At 51.4% G+C, this 23987-nt stretch overlaps 1 protein-coding gene across 1 annotated transcript in view; it reads left to right on the top strand.

The window, feature by feature from the left end:
* Positions 1 to 381: 381 nt before the first annotated feature.
* MEGF11 (multiple EGF like domains 11) overlaps positions 382 to 23987 on the top strand; it is a 68634-nt gene continuing 45028 nt past the window's right edge. The window contains exons 1-3 of the mRNA XM_081113446.1: positions 382 to 512; positions 5080 to 5292; positions 14366 to 14540. Of these exons, the coding sequence (XP_080969572.1) occupies positions 502 to 512; positions 5080 to 5292; positions 14366 to 14540 (399 nt within the window). The 5' untranslated portion in view covers positions 382 to 501. The remainder of the gene's footprint in view (positions 513 to 5079; positions 5293 to 14365; positions 14541 to 23987) is intronic.

The raw sequence follows: 23987 nt of genomic DNA on the forward strand, positions 1-23987 counted from the left end.
ACTTCGCACCTGATACCTTAGCTCCCTGCTTTGCCTTGTCTCTCTCCCCAGTAGACTGGGAGGACAGGAATCAAGTCTTAATCATATTTTTATATCTTTAGTGTCTAAGAGTGCCTGGTACGTAACAGCCACTCAGTAAATAAATGTGTGCTGAATAACTAGATAAACAAATTGGCCTCAGCCTGCCCATCTCTAAAATGGGGCTTTGGTATCGTGATGTCCAACTTTCTATGCTTCTGTGGTTGGGGAGAAAGTTCCACTAAGGAAACAGGGTGGTCGCTTAGGCCGTAGCCACAGTGCCACTTCCAGGAGAGAGTGGCCTTAGGACTGCATCTCAGAAGCACCACCTATGCTGTCTTTCCTCCTCCGTTTCAGGGAGCAGTGTGTGCCCAGCCATGCCCACCAGGGACGTTTGGCCAGAACTGCAGCCAGGACTGTCCTTGCCACCATGGAGGGCAGTGTGACCACGTGACTGGGCAGTGCCACTGTGCAGCGGGGTACATGGGGGACAGGTAAGGATGATGTTAACTCTTGCCCTTGCTGTTCATGTCACTCATTTGCACGGCAGCCTTGCAGAGAGCAGCTGATATGTACCAGCCCACAGCATCCTCCTGCCAGCGTTCCTTTCTCAGAGAGCATTCTGAGTCCTGCCAGGGAGATTTATCAACTCTTCCTTCCTCACCCTTGGGCTGCTGAATGTAGCCCCTCCCCCAGCCCAGGGACCTGAGCCCTGAACTTGCATTGACTCACCTGGGGAAGCAGGCAAGCACCTACCAGCCACTCTCTACTTTCTGCCCGCCTGGAGGGAGGCAATGGCACCAACAATGCAAAGAAGCCAAGAGTGCCAACTCATTTCACACATTTTGCACCATTTCTTCTAGAAGTGGGTTTGTATTCCTCATGTGAGTTCTGCCATCAGTTTGCATCCTCTGAAGGCCTATGGTCTGAAAGCAGACCGAACAAGAACACCAGTGTCCTGGGATCAAACCAGCCTTGCAGAGTGGGTAATCCACAAAACACATAACTAGGAAATAACTGCATGGGCGCATATGCCACAGTAGGAAGGATGCCATGATGATAGGATAGGGTGCTATGGAAGAATGAGAAACAACCAGTGGGCGGGACCAGGAGTGTTCCAGTGTCTGGTGGTGAGTAGACTCAGAGCTGGAAGAGAGCATTTGCCCACAAGACTGGGGTCAAGCCTCCTTCCTTGCACTTCCATCCACATGTTTCTCTTGGGCAGAGGGAGGAGGCCCTCAACCCCCCTGCCTGGTTCTGGGGACCCATGTTTCATCTCTGGTTCTGGATTTGCTTGCTCTGCCCAGACACGGTGGAATGAGAGAAACATTTGTCTGCCATTCCTCCGCCTCCCCTGTCCAGGTAACATCAGGAAGCAGAGACGGGGCAGAACCAACCAATGAGTCCTTCTGCCTCTGACCGGCATAACTGGGCTCCTCCAGCTCTCACTAGAGTCAGCCCCAAATCCTCATTGATGGCCAGAGTAGAGCTTTTCTGTTGTTGGCCATGGGGCTGCTTTCACCTCTTTGTGAGCCAGGGTTTATCTCCATGAGCTTCGCAAGCGCAGAGCATGGGGTGTAACAGCTGGGGATCCATCCCTCCATGATCGCTGTCAGAGACTAGGTCCCTACGGGAAGGAGGGGAGGAAGGACTGAAGCACTGAGCCCACCTTCCCATCCTCACCATCTTCCCCCAGGAAGGAAACTCTCAGGATGAGCCAATAGGGTCAGAGCGGGAAGTCGGGAGCCAGGACAGGACCCCTTTGGTTCAGCCACTTTCACAGGATGGGGAATGTAACCCCCTTGTTGGAGAGGAGCAGGCCCAGGGCTCCAGCTGCCTGGACTCAACACCTTGGACCCTGCTTCATTGGCACTCTCCATTTTCAATGTCAGGATGTCCCAAATGGAGAAGTCATCCATCCCTCTTCTTGTTGGGGTCCAGCCCTTGACCTTGGAGTGGAGAGAAATCTCAGATGCCTCAGGGTCCTCTAGCAAGCTTCACCAATCGAACAACAGAGAAGAATTCAGTAGAAGGGCCGGGTAACACTGGGTTTCCCACCACAACGGGCTGCCTGGTGTTTAATATTTTGTAAAATTGCCTCCATGAATTTTGTAGGTGACAGCTGCATTAACCCACCCCACATCATCACGAGCATATTAAAACTGAGTGGGTGTAATAACGCAGGCCTCCCCGGATAGGCAGAATCCAGTGCAAATTAAACACGAAACGTAACGAGGGCTTTGCAGCTCATTTTGTAATTTAATTGAGCAATGTATCTGGTTGTTAATGGCAATATCAGACACATTAGATTGATATGTTGCAAAGGAAGGATGTTTAAGTAGAAAACTAATTCCTGCTGTGATTACCCTTCTGTTCCGCAGGCCCCGTTATTAGCGTGCTTTGTGTAAAATTCATTAGCAGTCGTTGCTTGATCTCTAAATAAATAAGTTATTTAAATTGTGAGTACGGAAAAAAAGAGGCTGATTATGTAAATGGATTAGGTTGTCAATATTTCATTTCCAGATCCTTTTTCTGGGCTGTGGTGTCAATCACTTCATAAACATGGCAGGTGGGGAAGTGCCCTGCAGAGGAGGCTCCCTGTCCAGGGATCTGCCCTTCCTGCTGGTGGACAGGGCCAGGAATGTTCCAGTGAAAGGGAAGAGGGGTCAGGACGCTTGCGTTTCTTCCCCTGACGGCTGAGACATCCGGGGGGAGCCAAGCTCCGCGACTCCTGGAAAAATCCATTCTGAGGCAGAACAGGGCTGGCGATTCATATAGTGATTTTTTTTTCAGCTCTTCAATGTTCTGCGTCCTCCCTTCTGCCTCAGTTTCCCTCCTTGCCTGCTGCCTCCCCACCTCCTTCCTGTCTTCCACCTTCCATTCCTTCTCCAGACCTTCCCTTCTTTCCTCCTCTTCCTCCCTCTCTTTTCTGTTCTCTTTCCCTTCATGAGGCCTCAACTGGCTAAAACGCAGCAAGATTTGTAGGAAGATGATCCGGGATCATCTCAGCCACATGCTGGCTTTATGAGGTTGGAGCAGTCACCTCGCCTGTCAGCATCTCCACCTCCTCAATCCAAAGTGAGGGTGATGGGACTGTCTGCTGCGTTGGGGGCCTGGGGACAGGCTTTGGGAACGAGCAGCTGGAAGCCCCTCTCTATCTGGCGCCTGGGGCTGCAGTCATCATGACCCCTGTGGCCCCCTCCTTTCGCCACAGTGGCTATGAGAGGTGAGACTGGGTGGCATCTTCCTATGAAGGAAGTCCGGGGGCTTGATCCCAGCTACCATCTCCTCCCTGTCATTGTGGGCTTGAGGCAACGAGGACAGGGACAGACAGAGACACCCCCTTGTGTCGTTGCCAAGACTCATGCCCAACACCCTCTGCTCTATTCCCTAGGCACTTGCTGGCTGACCCTCCCACGTCACAGGGGTCTGGCCACTGACCCTGACAATAGGCAACCGAGGTCACCCAGACACAGGTCTCCAGCCCTGCGGTGGAGAACATGGTTCTCACTCAAGACTCTCCAAGATTAACAAACTAGGGCTGTATGTTTTAAACATCGTTTATTGCTACCCCTCCCAATTATTGTGGAAAACCTGGAAAATGTGACAATTAAAACACTTGTCCGTCCCCAAGTCCACCCCATTATTAACGTTTTGAAATTGTTCCCTTTGAGCTTTTTTATGTCAGAATCTGAGGCAGAAAGTCAGATGGGCTCTGTTATGAGAACTACAAAAGCAATATTTACATGAGTAATAATAATAAGTAGCATTTGTTACCGAGCCCTTACCATGCACGGGACACCTTTAAACATTTACACACATTATTTCATTTAATCCCCAAACAGCCTGGTGAGGTTTATTTCTCATCCCCTCTTGTGATGAAGAAGCAGACGCCGGAGCTGTAGGCTCTCCGTCTCTCCCCATCAAAGCAGCGGCCGGGGACAAGGATGATCCAAAACCCCAGCGGCTGTTTCTGCTTGTCTCTGGGGCGCAGGAGTTGCCCACCTCTGTACTCCACAGGCCCCCGGGCTCACCCCTTAACTCTTCAGGTCCAGTTGCTGTGACAGTGAAATTGCATCCCCTGGGCATAGCCCTGGGTGGGGTGAGGGGTGTCTGGCATGTGCAGGGAGTTAGGGAGCAGGGGTCACACCCTCCCACAGAGGGTCCAGAACCAATGGCTGTGAGTCTGAGTCAAATAATTACCATTATGCCGGGAGCTCTGAGTACCAGGCCTAAGCAGAGGCAGGACACAGACTCCTTTTTGGGGGGTTGGGGGCTCACCAGCGGATGGGAGAAGCTCAGCCCCTGCCTTGAGGGGACCCTCAGTCCAAGGAAGAGGAAGCCTCCTGTCTGATGGGGAGGGGGATTCTGAAGTCAGATGAAAGAGGCTGCCTCCGGTGCTCCTGGGGAAAGTCCACCTGGCAGAGGAGACACGCCTCCCAGCGTGAGAAAGGGAGACCGCACACCCGCCCAAAAGGCGCAGAACAGCAGAGACAGAGAATGGACATGAAATTAACCCATTTCATCAAATCCAAGATGCCACCGATTATAAAGTGCATCATTATTTTATATTCTGCGAAGAATGAAAAACACTGGTAATTGCACTATGACATGCCATCAGATATAAGACTTAACTGATTTCAGAGATGTTAAAATGCACTTTTAAAAGGTAAGGTTTAGTGTTTAACGGGTAGAGAAGTTTCACTTTGGGAAGAGGAAAACCGCCTGAAGACGATGGTGGTGATGGTTGCACAACAATACGAATGTACACAATGCCACTGAACTGTATACTTAAAGTGGTACGTTTTATGTAACATGTTTTATTGTAATCAAAAAATGAAAAAAAACCTAAGGCCTATGATCAATGAAATGTGACTGTGCAAATTCAGTGCGGGGGACCAGGGGGACCTGGCAGGAAGGGGAACCGACAGTCCTGGCGGCCGGGACGCCAATGAGCACTTTCTGGAAGAGGAAAGGGGAGGAGCTGTGGGGGTGCGGGCTGGGTGGATCTGGGAGGGCAGGTGAGGGGCATGGCCTCAGCCCTGTTCTGCTGTCCCACAGGTGCCAAGAGGAATGCCCCTTCGGGACCTTCGGCTTCCAGTGCTCACAGCACTGCGACTGCCACAACGGGGGCCAGTGCTCACCCAGCACCGGTGCCTGCGAGTGTGAGCCGGGCTACAAAGGCCCGCGCTGCCAGGAGCGGCTGTGCCCCGAGGGCCTGCACGGCCCAGGCTGCACCTTGCCCTGCCCCTGTGATGCTGACAACACCATCAGGTATGAACTGGAGGTAGGAGTGGGTGGGCACTGGTGGGGAGAGGGCTTCTCAGGGCCCAGACCCTCACCTGCAGCCTAGTCATCCAGGCAGGACGGTGGAAGAACTGGAACCTCAGCAACCACCTTTGCTGACCACTTTGATGAAAAGAAGGGAAAGCCCAGGCCTCACAGACAATCAGAACCAGGACCCAGGTCACCTGCCTCTGTCCACCACACGAGGCTGTCAGCATTGAAAATGGGCTAACCTGAGACCCCCACGCCCAGGAGCAAGGAGGAGTCTGATGACCCTCAGAGGAGTGGGGTGGGGGTGGGTAAAGTCACACAGTCCTTGGAGGCCGGGATGGCAGGCTCCGGTGCCACAGGCCCTGGGGAATCGTCCTGAAGAACATTTCACCTCCACACGCTCTGCATTTAACCAAATGCTTCCCCAGCCCCAAGGGGCCCAGAGATAGGACTGCCTGGGCAGAAGCAGGAGCCACAGAGGGCCGGTAGTAGGCGGTGTGGCTCTGCCCAAGCCAGTTTGGCTCAGTTGTTAAGAATGTTGGCCCACAGACTGAAGGGTCTCAGGTTCCATTCCCAGTCAAGGGCGTGTACCTTGGTTGCAGGTTAAATCTCCACCTTCTGTCGGGCACTTGCTGGAGGTAACCAATCAATGTGTCTCTCTCACTTCAATGTTTCTCTCTCTGTCCCTCTCTCCCTTCCTCCGTCCTTCCCTTCTCTCTAAAAATCAATGGAAACAATATCCTTGGTTGAGGATTTATATTTTTAAAATATATTTTTAAAATTGATTTCAGAGAGGAAGGGAGAGGGAGAGAGAGATAGAAACATTAATGATGAGAGATTCATTGATCAGCTGCCTCCTGCATGTCCCCTACTAAGAAATGAGCCTGCAACTTGGGCATGTGCCCTGACTGGGAATCAGACTGTGACCTCCTGATTCATAGGTCAACACTCAACCACTCAACCACACTGGGTGGGCCTTGGGTGAGGATTTTTTAAAAAATCAGTGAGGGCTGTCCTTAGCTGGAGAGGAGGGACAGGAGGGACAGAGGACAGGCCCTTCATTAAGGCCTTGGCTTGGAGCCAGCCTCTCCCTGCACTGTGTCCTTTGGGGCTTGGGGACACCTGGGCTGAAGCTGGCCCCACCCCTGCTTCCAGAGGAGCCTGAATCTGGAAAGCCGAGCTGCCCTGGGACACCTCTCTGGCTCCCTTCACTTCCTGCTTCGCACCATCTTCTGATATAAATGAGGCTGATGGTCCCCGACAAATGCCTCCACAGCCCTTTATGTGGCTGCCTCTCATCTGGGTGGTAAAGTGTGGTGAGAGGCTCCCTCCGCCCCTTGGGCGGGCAGGACAGCTCAGGAGAGGACTGGCCGCTCGGGGCAGTGCATGCTGCTGCTGTTTGCAGCCCTGTCTCTGGGACAACCAGGACTTAGTCTCAGACCCTCTTCATTTCCAGCTTCTGATTCTCCACAAATCACCCAAGAGCCTCTGGCCAGTGCAAACAGAGGCATCTTAGGGAGTGTTATGGCTTAGATGGAATCTGTCCTCAGTCCCAGTCCCTGGAGCTGAGCAGCTGGGGTGGTGCTGCCTACAAGGGCGGGGGCTGGGAAGGAGACTGTGGTAGGGGGGCCTGTATATGAGCTGAGCACTCATTTGCTCAATCATTCATTCAACAAACACTGAATGCCTGCAGGGGTGGACTGCAAAGAGGAAGTAAAGGGTCCTTCATCACGAGTCCAGCCCGAAGGTACTCAGGTCTGCGGCCGTCATGCACACTGAGCAGCTTCTATCATATTTCTTCAAAACCAGTTGTGAGGCACAGCTGTATTTTATAGACTGCTAAACAAGGAAAATGCTATCAACTGAATCATGATGCGCTATTGATTGTATAACACACTCAATATCAGAACTATGAACATGTGGGAGAAAATAAATCTTAGAATCATTAAAATATATATATGGCTGGTCCACATTGTGCTCAAGTCACTGTGACCCAGGGCTGTGTGCGGAAGGAACTACTGGAGGCTGCTATGCTGGTCAGGGAAGGAGGTGGCAACTAGGCTAGAGGCCAGGGTGAGAGCTCCCCCGCTGTAAACACAGGAGTTCCACATGACCTGTCGGGACTGGGTGACTAGCTCAGGCTGTTTCATAGTTAGGGGACACAGGAACCCCCATGCCTGCTGGGAAGCCAGTGGAGGCCCCTCTCTGGGACAGGAAGCAAGGCTGCTACTGAGATCTAATGCAGGGCGAGTCCCTGCCACAGAGATCCAACCAGGGCGCAAATGAAAGAGCTATTGTTTTCCTCCCGTGCCTGAGCAGCCATGCCCTGCGTACTTTATCGCTTCTCTGAAGGAGTCCTCGCTGCATTATTAATCTGGAAGGACTCCCTCCTCTCTGTCGCTAATCTCAGCCCATCCAATATTGATGGTTATTTACTTTACTGTCTTTAATGTGTGTCATGTTCAGAGACTGGGAGGCAGTAGCGCTGCTTAGAAGTGGAGGCTCCGAGAGCACCGGGTAGCCAACCCCCCAGGCTGGTCTCCTCGGAGTCTACGTGAGCCTGGGCTCCTTGAGGGCAGGAGCGCCCGGCTCGTCCACCTCTGCAGCCTCAGCATGGCGTAGTGCCTGCACAGAGCAGATGGTTCTGCCCTGGAGCTGCCGTAGCCCTATATTTTAAAAAATATTGCACCCCTTTCTCGTGGCATACTGCCCCGGTGGCTGAGCCCCCAACACTCACAAAGCTCAGTCTAACTCAGGGTTTCACAGTCTCACCACTGTTGACATTTGGGGCTGGATAATTCCTTTGTTGTACAATTTAGGGTGTTTAGCAGTATCCTTGGCCTCTGCCCACAAGATGCCAGTAGGAACACCCCGCCCCCAAATTCTGAAAACCAGAAACGTTTCCTGGGTGGCACAGGGAAAGCAAAATTGCCGAGGCTCAGAGCCTCCAGTCTGACTGAGCGTCTCATGTTGCACTGGCCTGTCCCCAGGGACAGGGAAGAGCTGTCTTCCTCTGTGTGGACACAGGTCACTTCCCTCTTCCCATGAACCTTTGTTCCATTAGAGAGCCTTCTCTTGGGGCCCTAGAAAAACCGAGGGACACCTCTGTAACTCCTAATCCCAAAACAGAGCAGCTGCAGGTTCTGGTGGGGTCCGGGGCCGCCGAGTCCTGACCTCAGAACTGCCTCTGAAATAATGTCCTGAGCTGTGTGCTTCTCCTCTCTCTGTCTCCATTTCCCAATCTGTCCGTCACCTTTCAGCAGCCCGGTCCGGGTAAAGTTCTCTTGTAGTCTTTGAAAGTGAAGCTTCCATCCAACTCCCGAGATGGAGCATGGACCCCCCGGGAGCCTAGCCTCATCTTCCTCCGGCTTCTGCTTGCTTCTGTTGTAAGAGCTTACGACAGAAGCCCTCCCTCCCAAGCCGGCTTGCAAGGCCTTTAGTATCTTTACGAGGAAGACAAGGACTCCCAGCCCCCACCCCAAGGAAACCCTGCTCGTCCAGCCATCCCCAGCCCGCCTGCTCTGCGCCCCTCCGGAGAGGCTGCTTCAAAGAGGTGAAGTCCACGTGCCGGGAAGGCGCAAGTGGCTGATAAGATCCCTCAGCACTCCATTCCCTTTGTGTAGTCACACAAAGAAGCCACCCTCCTTCATAAAGGAGTAACCTTGAAGGAGAGGGCCTGTGTGCCGGCCTCTCCCGGCTCCCTCCACAATCGGGTTGTCAGAGACGGATTCTAGCAGCCAGGATCATGTATTACCTTCGAAAGATTTGATTCAGCCAACAGATGCAGCACTGATAGTAATCTCAGAGCAGCCGGGGGGGGGGGGGGAGGCAGAAAAATCCACCCTGAAAAGATTCCTATATTGTTCAACTTTGGGCTCCCATGACCTTGTGATTAATCTGTGTCTGGGGAAATGGGAGAAAGGCGAGGAAGGAGACGCAGAGCAGAGCTCAGCACCAGTGGTGGTGACTTTTGCCTGAGCCAGACCAGCAGTCACTTGCCCGCCCTGTGACCCACGGGCGTGAGTGGCTCTGCCCCCGCGGGAGGAGGAGAGCAGGAGGCGTGGAGAGGTGCTGAGAAAACAGTGGCACGTGCTCAGTCATCGCCATGCGGGCAGCAGCCGTTCCCCACCCTCTTTCCAAAGGGATTTTAAAGTTTTTATAAAACATGACAAGTGACCAAATTAAGAAAATAGAGATCTTGTTTTTTAAAATGAAATTGTAGGATATAGCCCAACCGGTGTGGCTCAGTGGTTGAGCATTAACCTATGAACCAGGAGGTCATGGTTGGATTCCCGGTCAGGGCACATGCCCGGGTTGCGGGCTTGATCTCCAGTGTGGGGCGGGCAGGAGGCAGCCAATCAATGATTCTCTCTCATCATTGATGTTTCTATCTCTCTTTCTTTCCCTCTCCCTTCCTCTCTGAAATCAATAAAAATATATTATTTAAAAAGATAATAAAAGTGTAGAGATATGAAAGGAGAGGGAAAGAAAGAATTTCAAGTTTGGTTTTTAGCTTTCTGGTGCTCAGGGTGAAAAGTAAAATTGGTGCTGAGACACACCTTTGAGCAGCCAAAATGCTGAGAGCTGTGGTGGAAAATGGGAAATGCAGGCGTGCTTAGAAGTCAGCGTTTGCTGGTTCACTGTATCTCTAGCATGCTTCTCATAGGGCGGTGTTCCCGCAAGGACAAGGACCTGCAGTAAGAGATTCTATAGATGGGAAGGGCAGAAGGATGCATAAGATCCTTCAGAATCTCCCAGGCTGGGCACAGCTGATCGCTGCAGCCAGCACCGCCTGCTTGTCATTTCCTGGGTTCAAGCATTTCATTCTCCACCTCAGTGGCTGAGCCAGTCCCTCTAACCCTAAACCCAAACCTCAGAGGAGGCCCCTGGATAGTCGAAACTGAGAAAGGCCATGCCTGAGTGCTTTGCTGAGTGTTGGGACAAAAAGGAGTAACCCACACTGTCTGGCTGAGGGTCAGGGCCACCAAATGGGGCCTCCTGCCCCTTGGCATCCATGCAGGCCACTCTTTCTCCCCTTACCATGTAGGGCTCAGGGAGGAGTTTTTCTGGAAATTTTTGGAAGAATTTCTAGGCCAGGAAGTCTTTTTTTAAAATATATTTTTATTGATTTTTTTTTACAGAGAGGAAGGGAGAGGGATAGAGAGTTAGAAACATTGATGAGAGAGAAACATCGATCAGCTTGCCTCCTGCACACTCCCTACTGGGGATGTGTCCGCAACTAAGGTACATGCCCTTGACTGGAATCGAACCTGGGACCCTTCAGTCCGCAGGCCGACGCTCTATCCACTGAGCCAAATCGATTAGGGCTAGGCCAGGAAGTCTTAAAAAACTCATCCTTTACATGCATTCTTCTTTTTTACATATTTATACTCTAACTAGGGGCCCGGTGCACGAAATTCATGCACTGGGTGTGGGGGGGGGGGGGGAGAGTGTCCCTCAGCCCAGCCTGCCCCCTCTCACATACTGGGAGCCCTCAGGCGTTGACCCCCATCACTCTCCCATCGCCTGATCGGCCCCTTACCCAGGCCTGACGCCTCCGCCAGAGGTGTCAGGCTTGGACAGGGGACCCCCATCTCCCCCCAATCACTGGCTCTGGCCCCTGCCCAGGCCTGAGGCCTCTGGCCCAGGAATCATGCCTGGGCAGGGGACCCCATCTCTCTCTGATCGCTTGCTCCACCCCCCACCCAAGCCTGACGCCTCTGACCCAGGCTTCAGGCCTGGGCAAGGGGACCATCATATCCCCCCAATCCCGGGCTCCACCCCCCGCCCAGGCCTGATGCCTCAGCCAGAGGAGTTGACCCTCATCACCCTCCGATCACCAATCACCGGATCGGCCCCTTGACCAGGCCTGAGGCCTCCGGCAGAGGTGTCAGGCCTGGGCAGGGGACCCCCAGCTCCCCGTGGTTGCAGGCTCCGCCCCTGCCCAGGCCTAACGCCTCTGCCCTAGGCGTCCCGCCCAGGCAGCGGGGACCTGCAGTGGCAGCGGGGGGCGCCGTGATCGTGGGCTTCGCTTTAGGCCCAGGCAAGGGACCCCTAGCTCCCGGGACTGCCAGCTTCGACCGTGCCCAGCTCCCATCGCTGGCTCCACCCCTACTTCCTGCTATCACTGGCCAGGGCGGAAAAGGCGCATGATTCTTCGATCATGGCTGGGGGGCAGGGCAAAGGCGGCCCCGGGGCCGCCTTTGCCCTGCCCCCCAGCTCTTAGCTCCCCCCTGGGTTTCAGATCACTGTCAGTGGCAGGGGGCTTCTTCCTGCTTTCCCTTTCGCCTCCCTGCATTGTGCCTACGTATGCAAATTAGCCGCCATCTTGTTGGCAGTTAACTGCCAATCTTAGTTGGCAGTTAATTTGCATATAGCCCTGATTAGCCAATGAAAACGGTATCGCCGTACGCCAATTACCATTTTTCTCTTTTATTAGTGTAGATTGCTTTATATCTGTTTATAAATATAGGATGTCCCCCAAAAATGTATACACACACTGAAATATAAAGACAGTATTTATTAAAATACATTTTCTTTTCAAAGTTGAGCTATCAGCTGTTAAAGTGTGTTTACGTTTTGGGGGGGACACACTATATATGCTCAATTTGGGAATGTTAGAGAATACATAGAAATTTAAAGAAAAAAACTCAAAATCACTCATAATTTGTCAACCCAGAAGGGAGCACAAAAACCATTTTGTTGTAATTTGTTCATTCACCATTCATCATCCATGTCTGTATATATCTACATCACTTTTTTCATACTTTAGATCATGACTTTGTATATAATTTGCTTATTTCACTTAACCTTATATCATGTCATTAAATAGTTTGGAAGATATTTGAATGCTCTTTTAGGCATTCCTTCTTATGAATTGTCGTAATTCATTTCACCAGTATCCTTTTGTCAGAGGCAGCATGAGGCAGTGGACAGAACACAGTCACACAGACCTGGGTGTGATCCCAGCTGCCGCTGATTTCGCTGTGTGACCTTGGGCACGTCACATAACCTCCAAGTGCCACCTGTAAAACAGAGGACCCAATGCCTAGTTCACAGGCTTATTTGATTATTAGAAATATATGTGTAAAGGACCTGGCGCTTTAGCAGCCTGACCACATGTTATTTATTATTTAAAGTGCTTCCATTTTCCACTGTTATAAATAATGCTTCGGGAAACATCTGCGTGCATAAATCTTTCCCCACAGCTATGATTATTTCCTTAGGATAGATGCTAAGAAATGGAATTACCAGACCAAAGGATCTGAATATTTTTAGCAGGACTCCCGATACATACCCTCACATTGTTTTTCAGAAACCTTTACCAGCATTGAATCTTGTTCCTTTAAAACCAAAAATCTTTTTACTGTTATAATAGATAAAAAGTGATATGCAGTTGATAATTAATGAGACTAGTTAAGAATCCAACATTTTCCAAAATGATTACTAGCTATTTGCACTTCCTATTCAGGAACTGCCTGCTCCTGTCCATCCCTCATTTTCCAGGGGGTCCCAGAAGAGAAATGGCTTTGTTGGGCTTCACACAATTAGTTTGTTCATTATTTCATCCGCCAAATATGTACTGAGCATCTCCAGTGTGCCAGGGACCCTGCTCCATCCCGGGGTACAATACAGAGGTGAAACAGACAGCAGGCTCTCCCCATGGGGCTGTCACCTCATGGCGGGGGGTGGGGGAGAGACATATGATACACAAGTCAACAGACACAGAAAATAATTACTTATAGTGAAAGTACTATTCATTCCCAAATATTTAATTGGCCGTATGAGCCAGACACTGGAGATCCACCAGTGACCCGGGGAGACAAAGCCCATGTCCTTGGGGAACTTAGCAGAACTAAGACTTGCACCCAAGCTCCTCCTGCCAGCCCGGAGCAGGCTTCTTTTAACCACATCCCTTCGGCTGACGCTGGTGCAGGGAGGCAGGTAACAGGGAATCTAAGAGGCTCATCTTCTCTGGAGTGTTGGTCTCAGTCCTCCCAGAAGGAGTTGCCAAGTGCAAGAGATTTACTAGGGAGACAGCTGTGAGGGGAAGTGGGGAAGGGGCTGGGTAGGCATCATCAGACTGTCGTGCAGGTCTGACCTGTGGGAAGGAGAGAAGGAAGCAAGGAAGACTGATGGGAGGTCTTAGACCGCAGCGCTGTGCCAGGAAAGTTTGGTAAGGCGGGAAGTCTTTAAACCAACATTGCCCACCAGAGGAGTCCCAGCTCTCCCGGGAATGTGCTCTGACCTTAATATCCCTGCTGTGCTCTAGCTGGGAACAGCCCAGGGAGAGTGTGGCCTCTGGGCAAGTGCAGAGAGGGAGTCCAGACCCCGCAGCTGGGGCCATGGGTCAGTTACGCACCCGCAGAAGCCTGAGAAGCACACAGTCACCACATCTCACACCCCCTCTCATCATGAAGGGAGGCCATGGCAGGCGGCTCCCGCCGTTAGCCAAGTGGCCCTTTCTCTGGCGATGACAGGCAGGGGATGGAGACAGTCTCCTCGCTCTTAAGGAAGGGGCCCTGGCGAAGCACAGCTAGAGAGTGTCCTCTCCAGTGCAGACGTTGCCAGAGACCGGAGGGAGGCCCCGTTTGCCCTGAGGTGTCATTTAACTCAACGAACGTTCACTGAGTACCTGCAACGTGCCACTGGCTTTCACAGAAACCCTCTGTGCCTGCCCACACCAGACATCAGTCTTGGGTACAGAGCTGGTGAAGGTCTGGACTCCACAGTCCATGAGGGACGGGTCTGAGGAGGCTGCCTTCTGCTTTGGTCTCTGTGTATTTGTACTATAAAGAGCACTTGTCTGGGGGGCCAGAGACCTGCATTCGAATCCTGATTTTGTCAGTCCCTTGCTATGTGACTTCAGGCAAATTATATAACCACCATGAGCCTCAGTGTCTTGGGGATAATAAGACCACATGACCTTGGGGTCTTATGACAAGTAAATGAGACATTATACACTTTAGCCTCAGAAACCCTTTCATCCTGCTACCCCGGGGCAGACCAGGGGGTGGGACAGGCCTGCATCCCTGACCAGACGTCCTCTCATCCTCTCTCATGTGCTCAGCTGCCACCCAGTAACTGGAGCGTGCACCTGCCAGCCCGGCTGGTCTGGCCACCACTGCAACGAGTCCTGCCCCGCTGGCCACTATGGCGACGGCTGCCAGCTGCCTTGCGCCTGTCAGAATGGCGCCGACTGCCACAGCATCACTGGGAGCTGCACCTGTGCCCCAGGCTTCATGGTAAGACGGGAGGGGTCTCCCCTGGCTCTGTACCCCCCACCCTCACTCTGGAGAAGAGGGGCCAGCTCCTCCTGCCTTGGGGTGGAATCGGGGAGTGTGGCCCTGTGCCCAGGGATAAGGAATGCGAGTGTCTCCCTGTCCCCCTCAGACACAGAGCCTGTGACTGGAGAGCCCTCGGGCTGTTTTCAGAGGGCCAGTTCTGCTGGGGTGTGTCGTTGCGAAAGTAATAGGAGGGGTTCTGTCCATTGTCCCCTCACCCTGACACAGCAGTTGGCTTCTTTGTGCCCAGCTCTCCCCTGTCCATGGCCACACAATACAGACGGTCCCCAACTTACGGTGGTTTGACTTACACCTTTTTGGCCTTACAGTGGTGTCAAAGCGATACACATTCAGTAGAAACCACACTTTGAATTTTAATCTTGACCCGAGCTAGTGCAATGCTCTACAGTGCTCCCCCTGAGGCCCGGCAGCAGCAGTGAGGTGATTTTGCCCACGGGTGGGCCAACGTAAGTGTTCGGAGCACGTGCAAGTGGGCCAGGTTAAGCTATGCTGTCCTGCAGGTTATGTGTATTAAATGCACTTTTGACTTACAATATTCTCAACTTACCATGTGTTTGTCGGGACGTCACCCCATTGTAAGGCAAGGAACATCTGTATTTTCACATCATAATAATCACAGTGCACATGGGCAGTTGGCCATCTGCTTTCTTTCACCAACATTTGCTGCTGGGCTTCTTAATGATCCTTCTGCATGGCTACATAGCACCACAGGAGCGGATGCGCCCGTTAACTCAGCCCCAATGCAGAGTTGTTCTCAGCGTTCCCAGCAAGGGTTGCAAGGAGCATCTCCCTACAAACAGCTTTTCCCTCCTATTGAATGATTTCCTTAGGGTGAATTCCCAGGGTCAGTGGGCATAATTATTTATGGCTCTTGATGGATGTTACCGTATTACTTTCCTCAAGGGTTATATAAATCTATACTGCCACCAGCTGCATATGAATGTACCTATTTCAAAACAACTTTGCTAACGTTCTTTTTTTTTTTCTAATTACATAGTTAGAAAATGGCTCCTCATTTTCAAATGTTGCTCTAATTTGCATTTCTTTGATTACTAGGGATCGTGAACCTTTTCCCCACATGTTTGTTTACTATTCGTATTTCCTCATGAATTATGCTGGTGCTTATGAGGTCTGATTCCAGGGAATCAAACCTGTTCAAAGGTGGAAATTGCTTAGCGGGTCTCAGGACCCCAAAACTCAGGGGTCCCCCGTGGCCATATTTTAATTGTGCTGTAGGAAGTGGTCTGCGCAGGAGGAAGTATGGCTTTTGGAACCACGGTCACATCCAGGCTGTCCTACTCACCGACTGTGTGGCCTTGGGCCAGCATGTTAACCTCTCTCTGGATCAGCTTCCTCGCCTGTGGAATGGAGCCCCTGCCTTGCAAAGTTGCTGTCAGGTGTAGAGATGTCAAGTGTCTTGCCTCAGCACTTCTCAGGACTCAGTGACCTTAGAAATCCCCAGTGGGATTTGTTAAAGGGCGGGTTCTGATCCCATAGATCTGGGGAGGGGCCTAGGCTTCTGCATTCCTCATGCTCCCAGGTGTTACCAGTGCTGCTGCGGATCAGTGGCCTCGGTTTTATAGGAAGGAGATGGTGCTCAAGTTGAGTTGCCCATTGGAACCCCCCGGGGAGCTTTTCAGTACCCGCCCCCCCCCCGCCCCCCCACCCCCAGATGCAGATGTACTTGGTCTGGGTATGGTCTGGTTGAGGCCAGTGTGCGGCCAGGGTGGAGAGCCTACAAGGAAGCCCTTAGCACTGTGGGAGAGTGGGTTTGCTCGGTGACATGTCTTGTGGGCAGGTTGCCCCTGGTCTTAGAACAAAACTCAGTTCCGCTCCCTCTTCCTCCTGCCCGTGCAGACAGGCTGGGTGAACATTAGCTCCAGAGGCATCTTCAAAGGAAACAAGTCTGTTTCTCCTGCAGGTTTTGTCTCTAATTTACCTGTATTGTGAGCTTTGTCCGTAACTTCCATAGAAAAACGCAGTGCCTAGGTTTGGGGTTTGGGTGAGAACGTTGTTTGGGATTAAAATCTCACGTAGCTCCGGTGACTGAAGCTGAAGTTCACTGACCACACCAGCCTGCTAGTGAGGCATCTTGACCTCTGGGGCAGTTCTATGGCTTTGGGCATGTGGCTTCCCCTCTCATGGTCCCAGTTCTGCCATCTGTAAATGATGAGTGTATAGAGGGAGATAAACTATCTGACTTCTAAGGGGGTCTATTATGCAGACTCCAGGGACCAAGTCAGGAGACACACCCTCTGGGGGAAATGAGGTAAAAGTAGGAGCAAGGAGGTGGAGGGGGGTGGGGGGAGGCGGGTGTTCATTGAGGTTATTATGGTCCGATTGTGTACATTATCTATGGGTCTCCTGGGAGTCCCACCTCCCTGTTCCCCGGTCTTTACCTCCAGCTGCCTGCCTAGTCACTGCTCCTCGGAAGGGAAAATAGGACCCTGGGGGAGCCTAGAGAGGCTGGTGTCTGTGTGCCCACTGCCTGCAGGTCAGAGGTCCAACAGTCTGAAGCCAGGCTATTGTCTCTCTTCCTCCTCTCTGGGATGCAAATGACTTCCTGCCCTTGAACTTGGGGGGAAGAGGGGGGTTGGCACTTACAGAAATCAGCTAGCTGTTTAGTGCCGCCTGCCTGGGGCTTGGGGCTAAGACAGATTGTGAGCCAAGCTGCCCTGGTGAGACCCCGCAAATCTCCATCCATCTCCTCCCACCCAGCCTCATTATACCTGGGAAGGATCTTCTGGGCCCTGGCGGGTATTGAACAAGAGCCACTGGAGGTGATTACAGAAGAGTCAGTTGTTCTCATCTAGTGACTCATTCCTGCATGTACCAGGCTCTAAGGGGGAATCATTACTGTTGCCCTCACCCCAGCTTCTGAATGAATGGGACTTCCTGCAATGAGCCGGCCTGGTGAGGATGGAGGGTCGTGATAATCAACAGAGCAGACTTGGCTGAAACCCTACCCAAAATGTCCCACAGTCAATAACTATCAAAGCCTTTATTTACTGGTGGGCTTGTGAATTTATGTACCTGCCTTTTTCCTTAAAAGATTTTTAGGCCCTGGCCAGTTTTGCTCAGTGGCTAGAGTAGGGGTGGACAAACTTTTTGACTCGAGGGCCACAATGGGTTCTTAAACTGGACCGGAGGGCCGGAACAAAAGCATGGATGGAGTGTTTGTGTGAACTAATATAAATTCAAAGTAAACATCATTACATAAAAGGGTACGGTCTTTTTTTTTTTTTAGTTTTATTCATTTCAAACGGGCCGGATCCGGCCCGCGGGCCGTAGTTTGCCCATGGCTGGAGCATTGGCCCCAGGACTGAGGGGTCCCAGTCAAGAACACATACCTTGGTTGCAGGCTCGATCCCCGGGCCTGGTCAGGGCTCATGCAGGAAGCAACCAATCAATGTATCTCTCTCACATTGATGTTTCTCTCTCTGTGTCTCTCCCTCCCTTCCACTCTCTCTAAAAAACAATGGAAAAATATCTCAGGTGAGGATTAACAAAGAATTAAAAATAAAAAACAACAAAAGATATCTTTAGGATCAGCAATTAATCAGAGACTCATTAAAATAACCTTTTTCTGAGTGTTTGAAGATCCTGATCCTAGGCTCAGTAATCTTGGACCTGTCACTTCACCTTGCTGGGCCTCAGTTTCCCCATCTGTAAGATGGAAGGCACATCAGTCCTGCCCGTTTTTGGATGTGAGTAGCCAATGTGGTAATGGATGTGAAGGCTCATCCTCAGCAATCCCATCCCACCAGACCTCTCCCTGCCAAGGGCTTGTTAAGGAGGATTTGGGGATAGCTCTATGAAAGCACAGTCTCTGAGGGCTGACAATGGTCTCAGGCTCAACATAAATGTGAGGAGTGCTGATGAAGTAGTTCAGAACTACCCAGTGACATGCCTGCTCCAGCGAGGTGGTCCCTACCCACTGAGGCCACAGGAATATAGAGCAGAAGCAAGTCCCACCTGGCATTCTGGATGTGCTGGCCCTCACACTCTTTCTCCTTCCTTCCTACCTTCCTAGCTGGGGATATGGAAAGTCTCATCAGACACCCATCCAGCCATCAAGGAACTTGTGCCCAATAAAAATAATATTCACATTAGCAGCAAACAGTGATGGAGTCCTAGCTACATGCTTCATTTCCATTCCTTTCAGGAGCCCTACAGAGGTGCACTTTCACATTCCTCAATTTGCAAATGAGAGTGAAATTCTAACAGGATAAGTCATTTGCCTAGGATCACAAAGCCAGTAGCGATGAGAGCCACTGAACTATCATATGTTAGGTGACAGGTTTTGACTGACAGGTCACTACGGAACCACACAAATCTGAGTTCATAGTCTGGCCCTCCAATCCACACCCTGCCTACTGGCAAGTCATTTATCCTGCTGAAGCCTGAATTTCCTCCTCTGTAGAGAGGAGACGTGGCCATAAGAGTGAGAAACTTCATATGGAAAGTTAATGTCTCAGTGCCTGGAACACAGTAGACAACCCTTAAAAATTATAGTAATTATTAGTGAATTGTGAGAGTAGTGAAGGAGCATTGTTTCCTCGGAGAACTGCACTCTTTTCCAGGAGAGTGTGAGGATGAGCTACATCCATGGGTTCCCACTAGAGCAAAGCCCTGAACATACACTCAGGCAGATCTACCCATGTACCTTACATGGTCAGTCTCAGCAGCACTGTGGGGTGGACATGCCTATCGATGATTGATGAAGGGGACATAGAGATAGAGGTGGGAGAGACTGGGCATTTTACATGTGAGCATGGCAGCATGAATGGAATCACTTGGGGCATGCATTGCTGAGTTATATTAGGGCTTTCGGATGGCGGGAAAGAACCCGGGGCTCCAAGGCAAGGAGCTCAGTTCCTAGCTCTGGTTGTGCTAACTTCGGGGGCCTCTATTTCTCATCTGTAAAATGGGAATGAAACAATGGTAGGGGAGCCAGTCGTTCAACTGGAAGTAAGTAAAATTGGGTGTTTCAGCACCCTGGACAGCTCCACCGGTCTCTGCTTCGAGGTTGCTCTGGCAGGCTTAGACCCCAGCGTCCACGCCAGGTCAGAACACCACAGCGAACAGGAGGGAGGGGGAAAGAGTGAGGGTGTCAGGGTGGTCGGGTTAGAAGAGTGGGGGGAGTGCCCATGTGAGGAATGATCCAGAAGGAGAGGACCTTTCTTCCTGACCACTGGGCAGTAGCTGCATTGTGGCGAGGGCACTTAGTCAAGCTGTCTTTCCACTTGGAGATTAGAGTCACATCACCCCTCTCCACAGCTTCTCATATCCACCAAGTAAAGCTCACACCCCAGTCCTTTGTAACCTTTCCTCAAAACTAGTTTACCCTACCCTCGCCTCCTGCTAAGTCCTGCCACAGACCTGTGCTACCCACACCAAACTCACTTTTCCCCAAACGCAGTCTCTGCTTTGGTGCTTCAACCTGTGCCTCTTCTCAAGCATCATGCTCTTCCTGGAATGCTCACCCCAATATCCTTATCTCAGTCTATGAAAATCCTCCTCCACCTTTCAGGCTAAGCAAAGGCTACCTCTTCCATGGAGTCTTCCCTGAACGCTCCTCTCTTCAGAATTAACCCTTCCATCTCCTCCTTTCCCACAGGACATGGTTTATACTCAGAATCTGTCTCCCTCCAACCCTGTGCCCCCTACTGCCCCCTCCATGTACAATGTGAACATTTTGCTCAATATATTCTTTTTGAAATGAATGAAATTCTTGGGATGAGCAATGCCCTTAAAGCAGAAGTTTCCAGAACTGACCTTTATAGGAAGGACATTTATTGCATTTCTCAGCAGGCTCAGCCAGCAGGGCTGGGGCTTGAGTCTGCCCATTAGCTTCTCTGCGGTTCAGATAAACAGGTAGCTGCAGTGGGATGGGGCAGCGACCCCAACATCATCTCTGGGTTCTCTGGGTAAATGATGTGAGCTTCTACCATATGCAGTACTGTGTGGTGGTTGTGAAGAGACTCTGGAGCAAGATTCCCTACCTTCACATACCAGCTTTGCTGCTTATTAGCTGTGTGGCCTTGGGCAAGATGCTTACCTCTCTGTGCCTCTGTTTTCTTGGAAAGCGGAATATTAATAAAGTCCATCAGATTATTGAGTTGTTAATTAGTGCCTATAAAATATTTAGAATGCCTGGCATAGTGGTAATATTTCAACAAGTGTTAGCTATCATTATCATTACTAGAGGCCCGATGTGTGAAATTCGTGCAAGGGGCTTGGCCCTCGCAGCCCCAGCTTCCTCCGGAAGGTCATCCAGAGGGTCCTTCTGCTGTTCGGTCTAATTAGTATATTTGATCTTTATTAGATAGGATTGGTGTTAACGTTGCCCTGCTAGTGTCGTTGTTATTTACCCCAAGGGTTCCCCCATCTGAAGAGGCTGACTGGCACTGTCCGAAGCACCCTGTTTGAGGGTACAGGTAGAAATGGGGGTGAGCCTGGTCAGCGTGGTTCAGTGGTTGAGCGTTGATCTGTGAACCAGGAGGTCAGGGCACATGCCCAGGTTGTGGGCTTGATCCCCAGTGGGGGACGTGCAGGAGGTAGCTGATCAATGATTCTCATCACTGACGTTTCTATCTCTCTCTTCCTCTCTGAAATATATATATATATATATATATATATATATATATAAATTTTATTTTTTAAGAAATGGGGTGAGAATTGAAACTTTCTCCTGGCTGAGAGCTGCAGGGCCACCAAGGGCTCCCAGGTCCCCAAGAGCAGCCACAGAACTGAGAACAGACTTTCTCATCACAGGGGAGAAGGTCAGTTTCTCAGCCCCACTGTGCGCCTCCGCTGACCATCTTTCCTCAATTAGGCCTCACCTAGGCAGCCAGCCTGAGGAGGCCTCCTGTGCTGCCGAGGACTAAAGGCTGCCACCTTGGCACCTGGACGGAACAGCCGGTGAGGTCGCTGCCGGAGCTGCAAAGACTTGATTTCCCAGACCCCCTCCCAGCCTCCTCTTCCCCACGTGGAGCCTGTGTGGCTGAGAGATAAGGGGCCTCTGGTCATTCCTCAGCACAGATGCTCCCTTTCAGCTCTGGCTATAATGGGGATGAGAGCATGGGAGGAGGGGGAGACAGACCCGGTGTCCCCTCCCATGGGATTCAGGGCCTATATTTCTCCCCTGGATGACAGAATTTCTATTACCTTAAAGGGCTCATCTATTTATGCTGCAATTTTTTGAAGCCCTGTCTGCCGTTATTGAACCCTGCATGCTGGCGAGGGGAGCAGGCACTCCATCACCCAAATGAACAAACTCAGTTCCACATTTTTCTCCCCTTTCTTCGCGCTGTCGGTAGGTCATGCACAGACCTCAGCGGCTCTGGCTGGGGAAGGCGGGAGGGGGTGAGAGTTATGAAAATCCAGATCAGTGGAGCAGTGATTGAATTTTCCTCTAAGGTTTCCGATGCCCTTTAAAGATGTCACCCTCCCTCAGTCCACCTCCACCCCCTCAAGCTGGGCAAAGGGCGTGTCTGCCTCTTGTATGGCTTCTAAACTGGAACTAGGGATCAAGGACAATTGCGGGGCCAGAAGAGACTATGGACTGAAAGTTATAGCCAGGTGGCATGTATATAATGTGTGCGCATTTCCTGTTCTAATTGTTTCGTTCATCAAACTTCAGTCTGAAGACTGTTAGCCCTAGGAGCAGAAAACCAACTTCCTTTTCCCTGCACCCCCACCACTGAGTCGCTTCCTAATGATTATAATAAAAGATTTTCCTGGATGCTGTGCTGGGGATGAGGAATTCACCCTCTAGCTGCCATGCCCATGTGAGCAGAGGAGCCTAGGTAGTGCAGAGCAGTAGAAATGACACACACACACACACACACACACACACACACACACAGATTCCAGTATTCAAATCCCAGCTCGGCCATTGCCTGCTGGGTGGCCGTGGCCCAGTTACTTAAGCTTCTCAAATCTTAGTTTTTCATTATAAAGCCGACTAAATAATGGTACTATGTGATACTGTTATTCTTAGGATTGAATTAGATAAAACAGATCCAATGCTTAGAACAAAGCCTGGCATGTAGGAATGCTCAGTAAATGGGTGTTGAGGAGTTCCTTATGTGGTTGTATAAAGACGTCATACTGGAGGCAAAGGGTATGGACTCTGGGGTCAGACACGCCAGGATTGGAATCCCAAGTCTGTTGCTCAATAGCTGTGTGACCTTAGACAGTATGCTTAGCTTCTCTGAGCTCTAGTTTCCCATCTATAAAACAGGTTAGTAATCCCTGCCCTTCGGGGTTGATGTGAGCACAAACCGGGAATATTTCTTCATAATGACAGAGTTGGACCAATACTCAGCCCTTCCCTCAAGCATCTTACCATTTTACAAAGGAGGAAACTGGGGTCCCGAGAGCGAGTGTGACATATAGCAAATCATTGGAAGAACTGGAAGGGAAAGCGGGTGACATAACTCCCAGTCAGATGCTTTTTCCACCTTCGCCTCCACCTCAGAGCAGGGACACCTAGCAATTTTCCCCAGGGCAGAAAGGGATGGGGTGGAGGGTCCCTGGGGGGTTGAATCATGTTGGCAATTAATCCACAGTGCAAAGTAGGGAAAATTGGCTTTATGTCACAAGGCTGAGTCCAGCCTTCCCCCTCTGGGACCCTGAAGTTGTGACTTTATTAGGGGAAACTGCTGACTCTTCTGTTCTAGAAGCTAAATGTGCCCCTTGTCACACCTCCCCCTGCAGTGCTCCTGTGTCAGGATCAGCGCCCTCCTTACCGGGCGGAGCCGGAGCCGAGGCTTCGACCTCAGGCCTGGTGCCTGACCTCTCTCCCTGCAGCAGCAGAAGCTGCCAGGTCTGAAGCGTCCGTGCCTTAAACACTTCCCATTTTCTGTCTGTCCAAGTCTCTGTTCAGTGTTTCCGCCCCTGCCGGCTCCCAGTCCTGGCCACCCCATGGCCCGGAGGGCGGGGCTGAGAGTCAGAGGAGCCCCCTGGCATGTCTGGAGGAAGGGGACACGTTCGGAGCCCTGAGTAAGGGCAGCGGCGAGCCCTGGCCTAGGCACTCTGCTCTTCGCACATTATTGTACTTAATCCTCGCAGCACCGGTGTGCGGGGCTGTTAGGATGCCCACTTTGCGGGTGAGGAACTAGGGCTCAAAGAGGTAAAGTACCCTTCCTAGTCGATAAGTGGCGGAGTCCATGGCTGAGTCTGCACCCAGAACCTGCACTCTCAGTCACAAACCGAAATGCCTGCGAGGAGAGGGCTGTGGATAGCAGGTAAATAGCCAGCTCTGAGGCTCTCGCAGGCCTTTTCCTAGGAAGGGGACAACCCCGCAACCTCATTGCTCATCTGGAGCCTGCTGACCTCCTGACCTGTGTCTTTGACGGGGAGGCTGGGACCACCCGTCTC

Source organism: Myotis nattereri (assembly GCF_964212035.1).
Source record: "Myotis nattereri genome assembly, chromosome: 1".
NCBI lineage: Eukaryota > Metazoa > Chordata > Mammalia > Chiroptera > Vespertilionidae > Myotis > Myotis nattereri.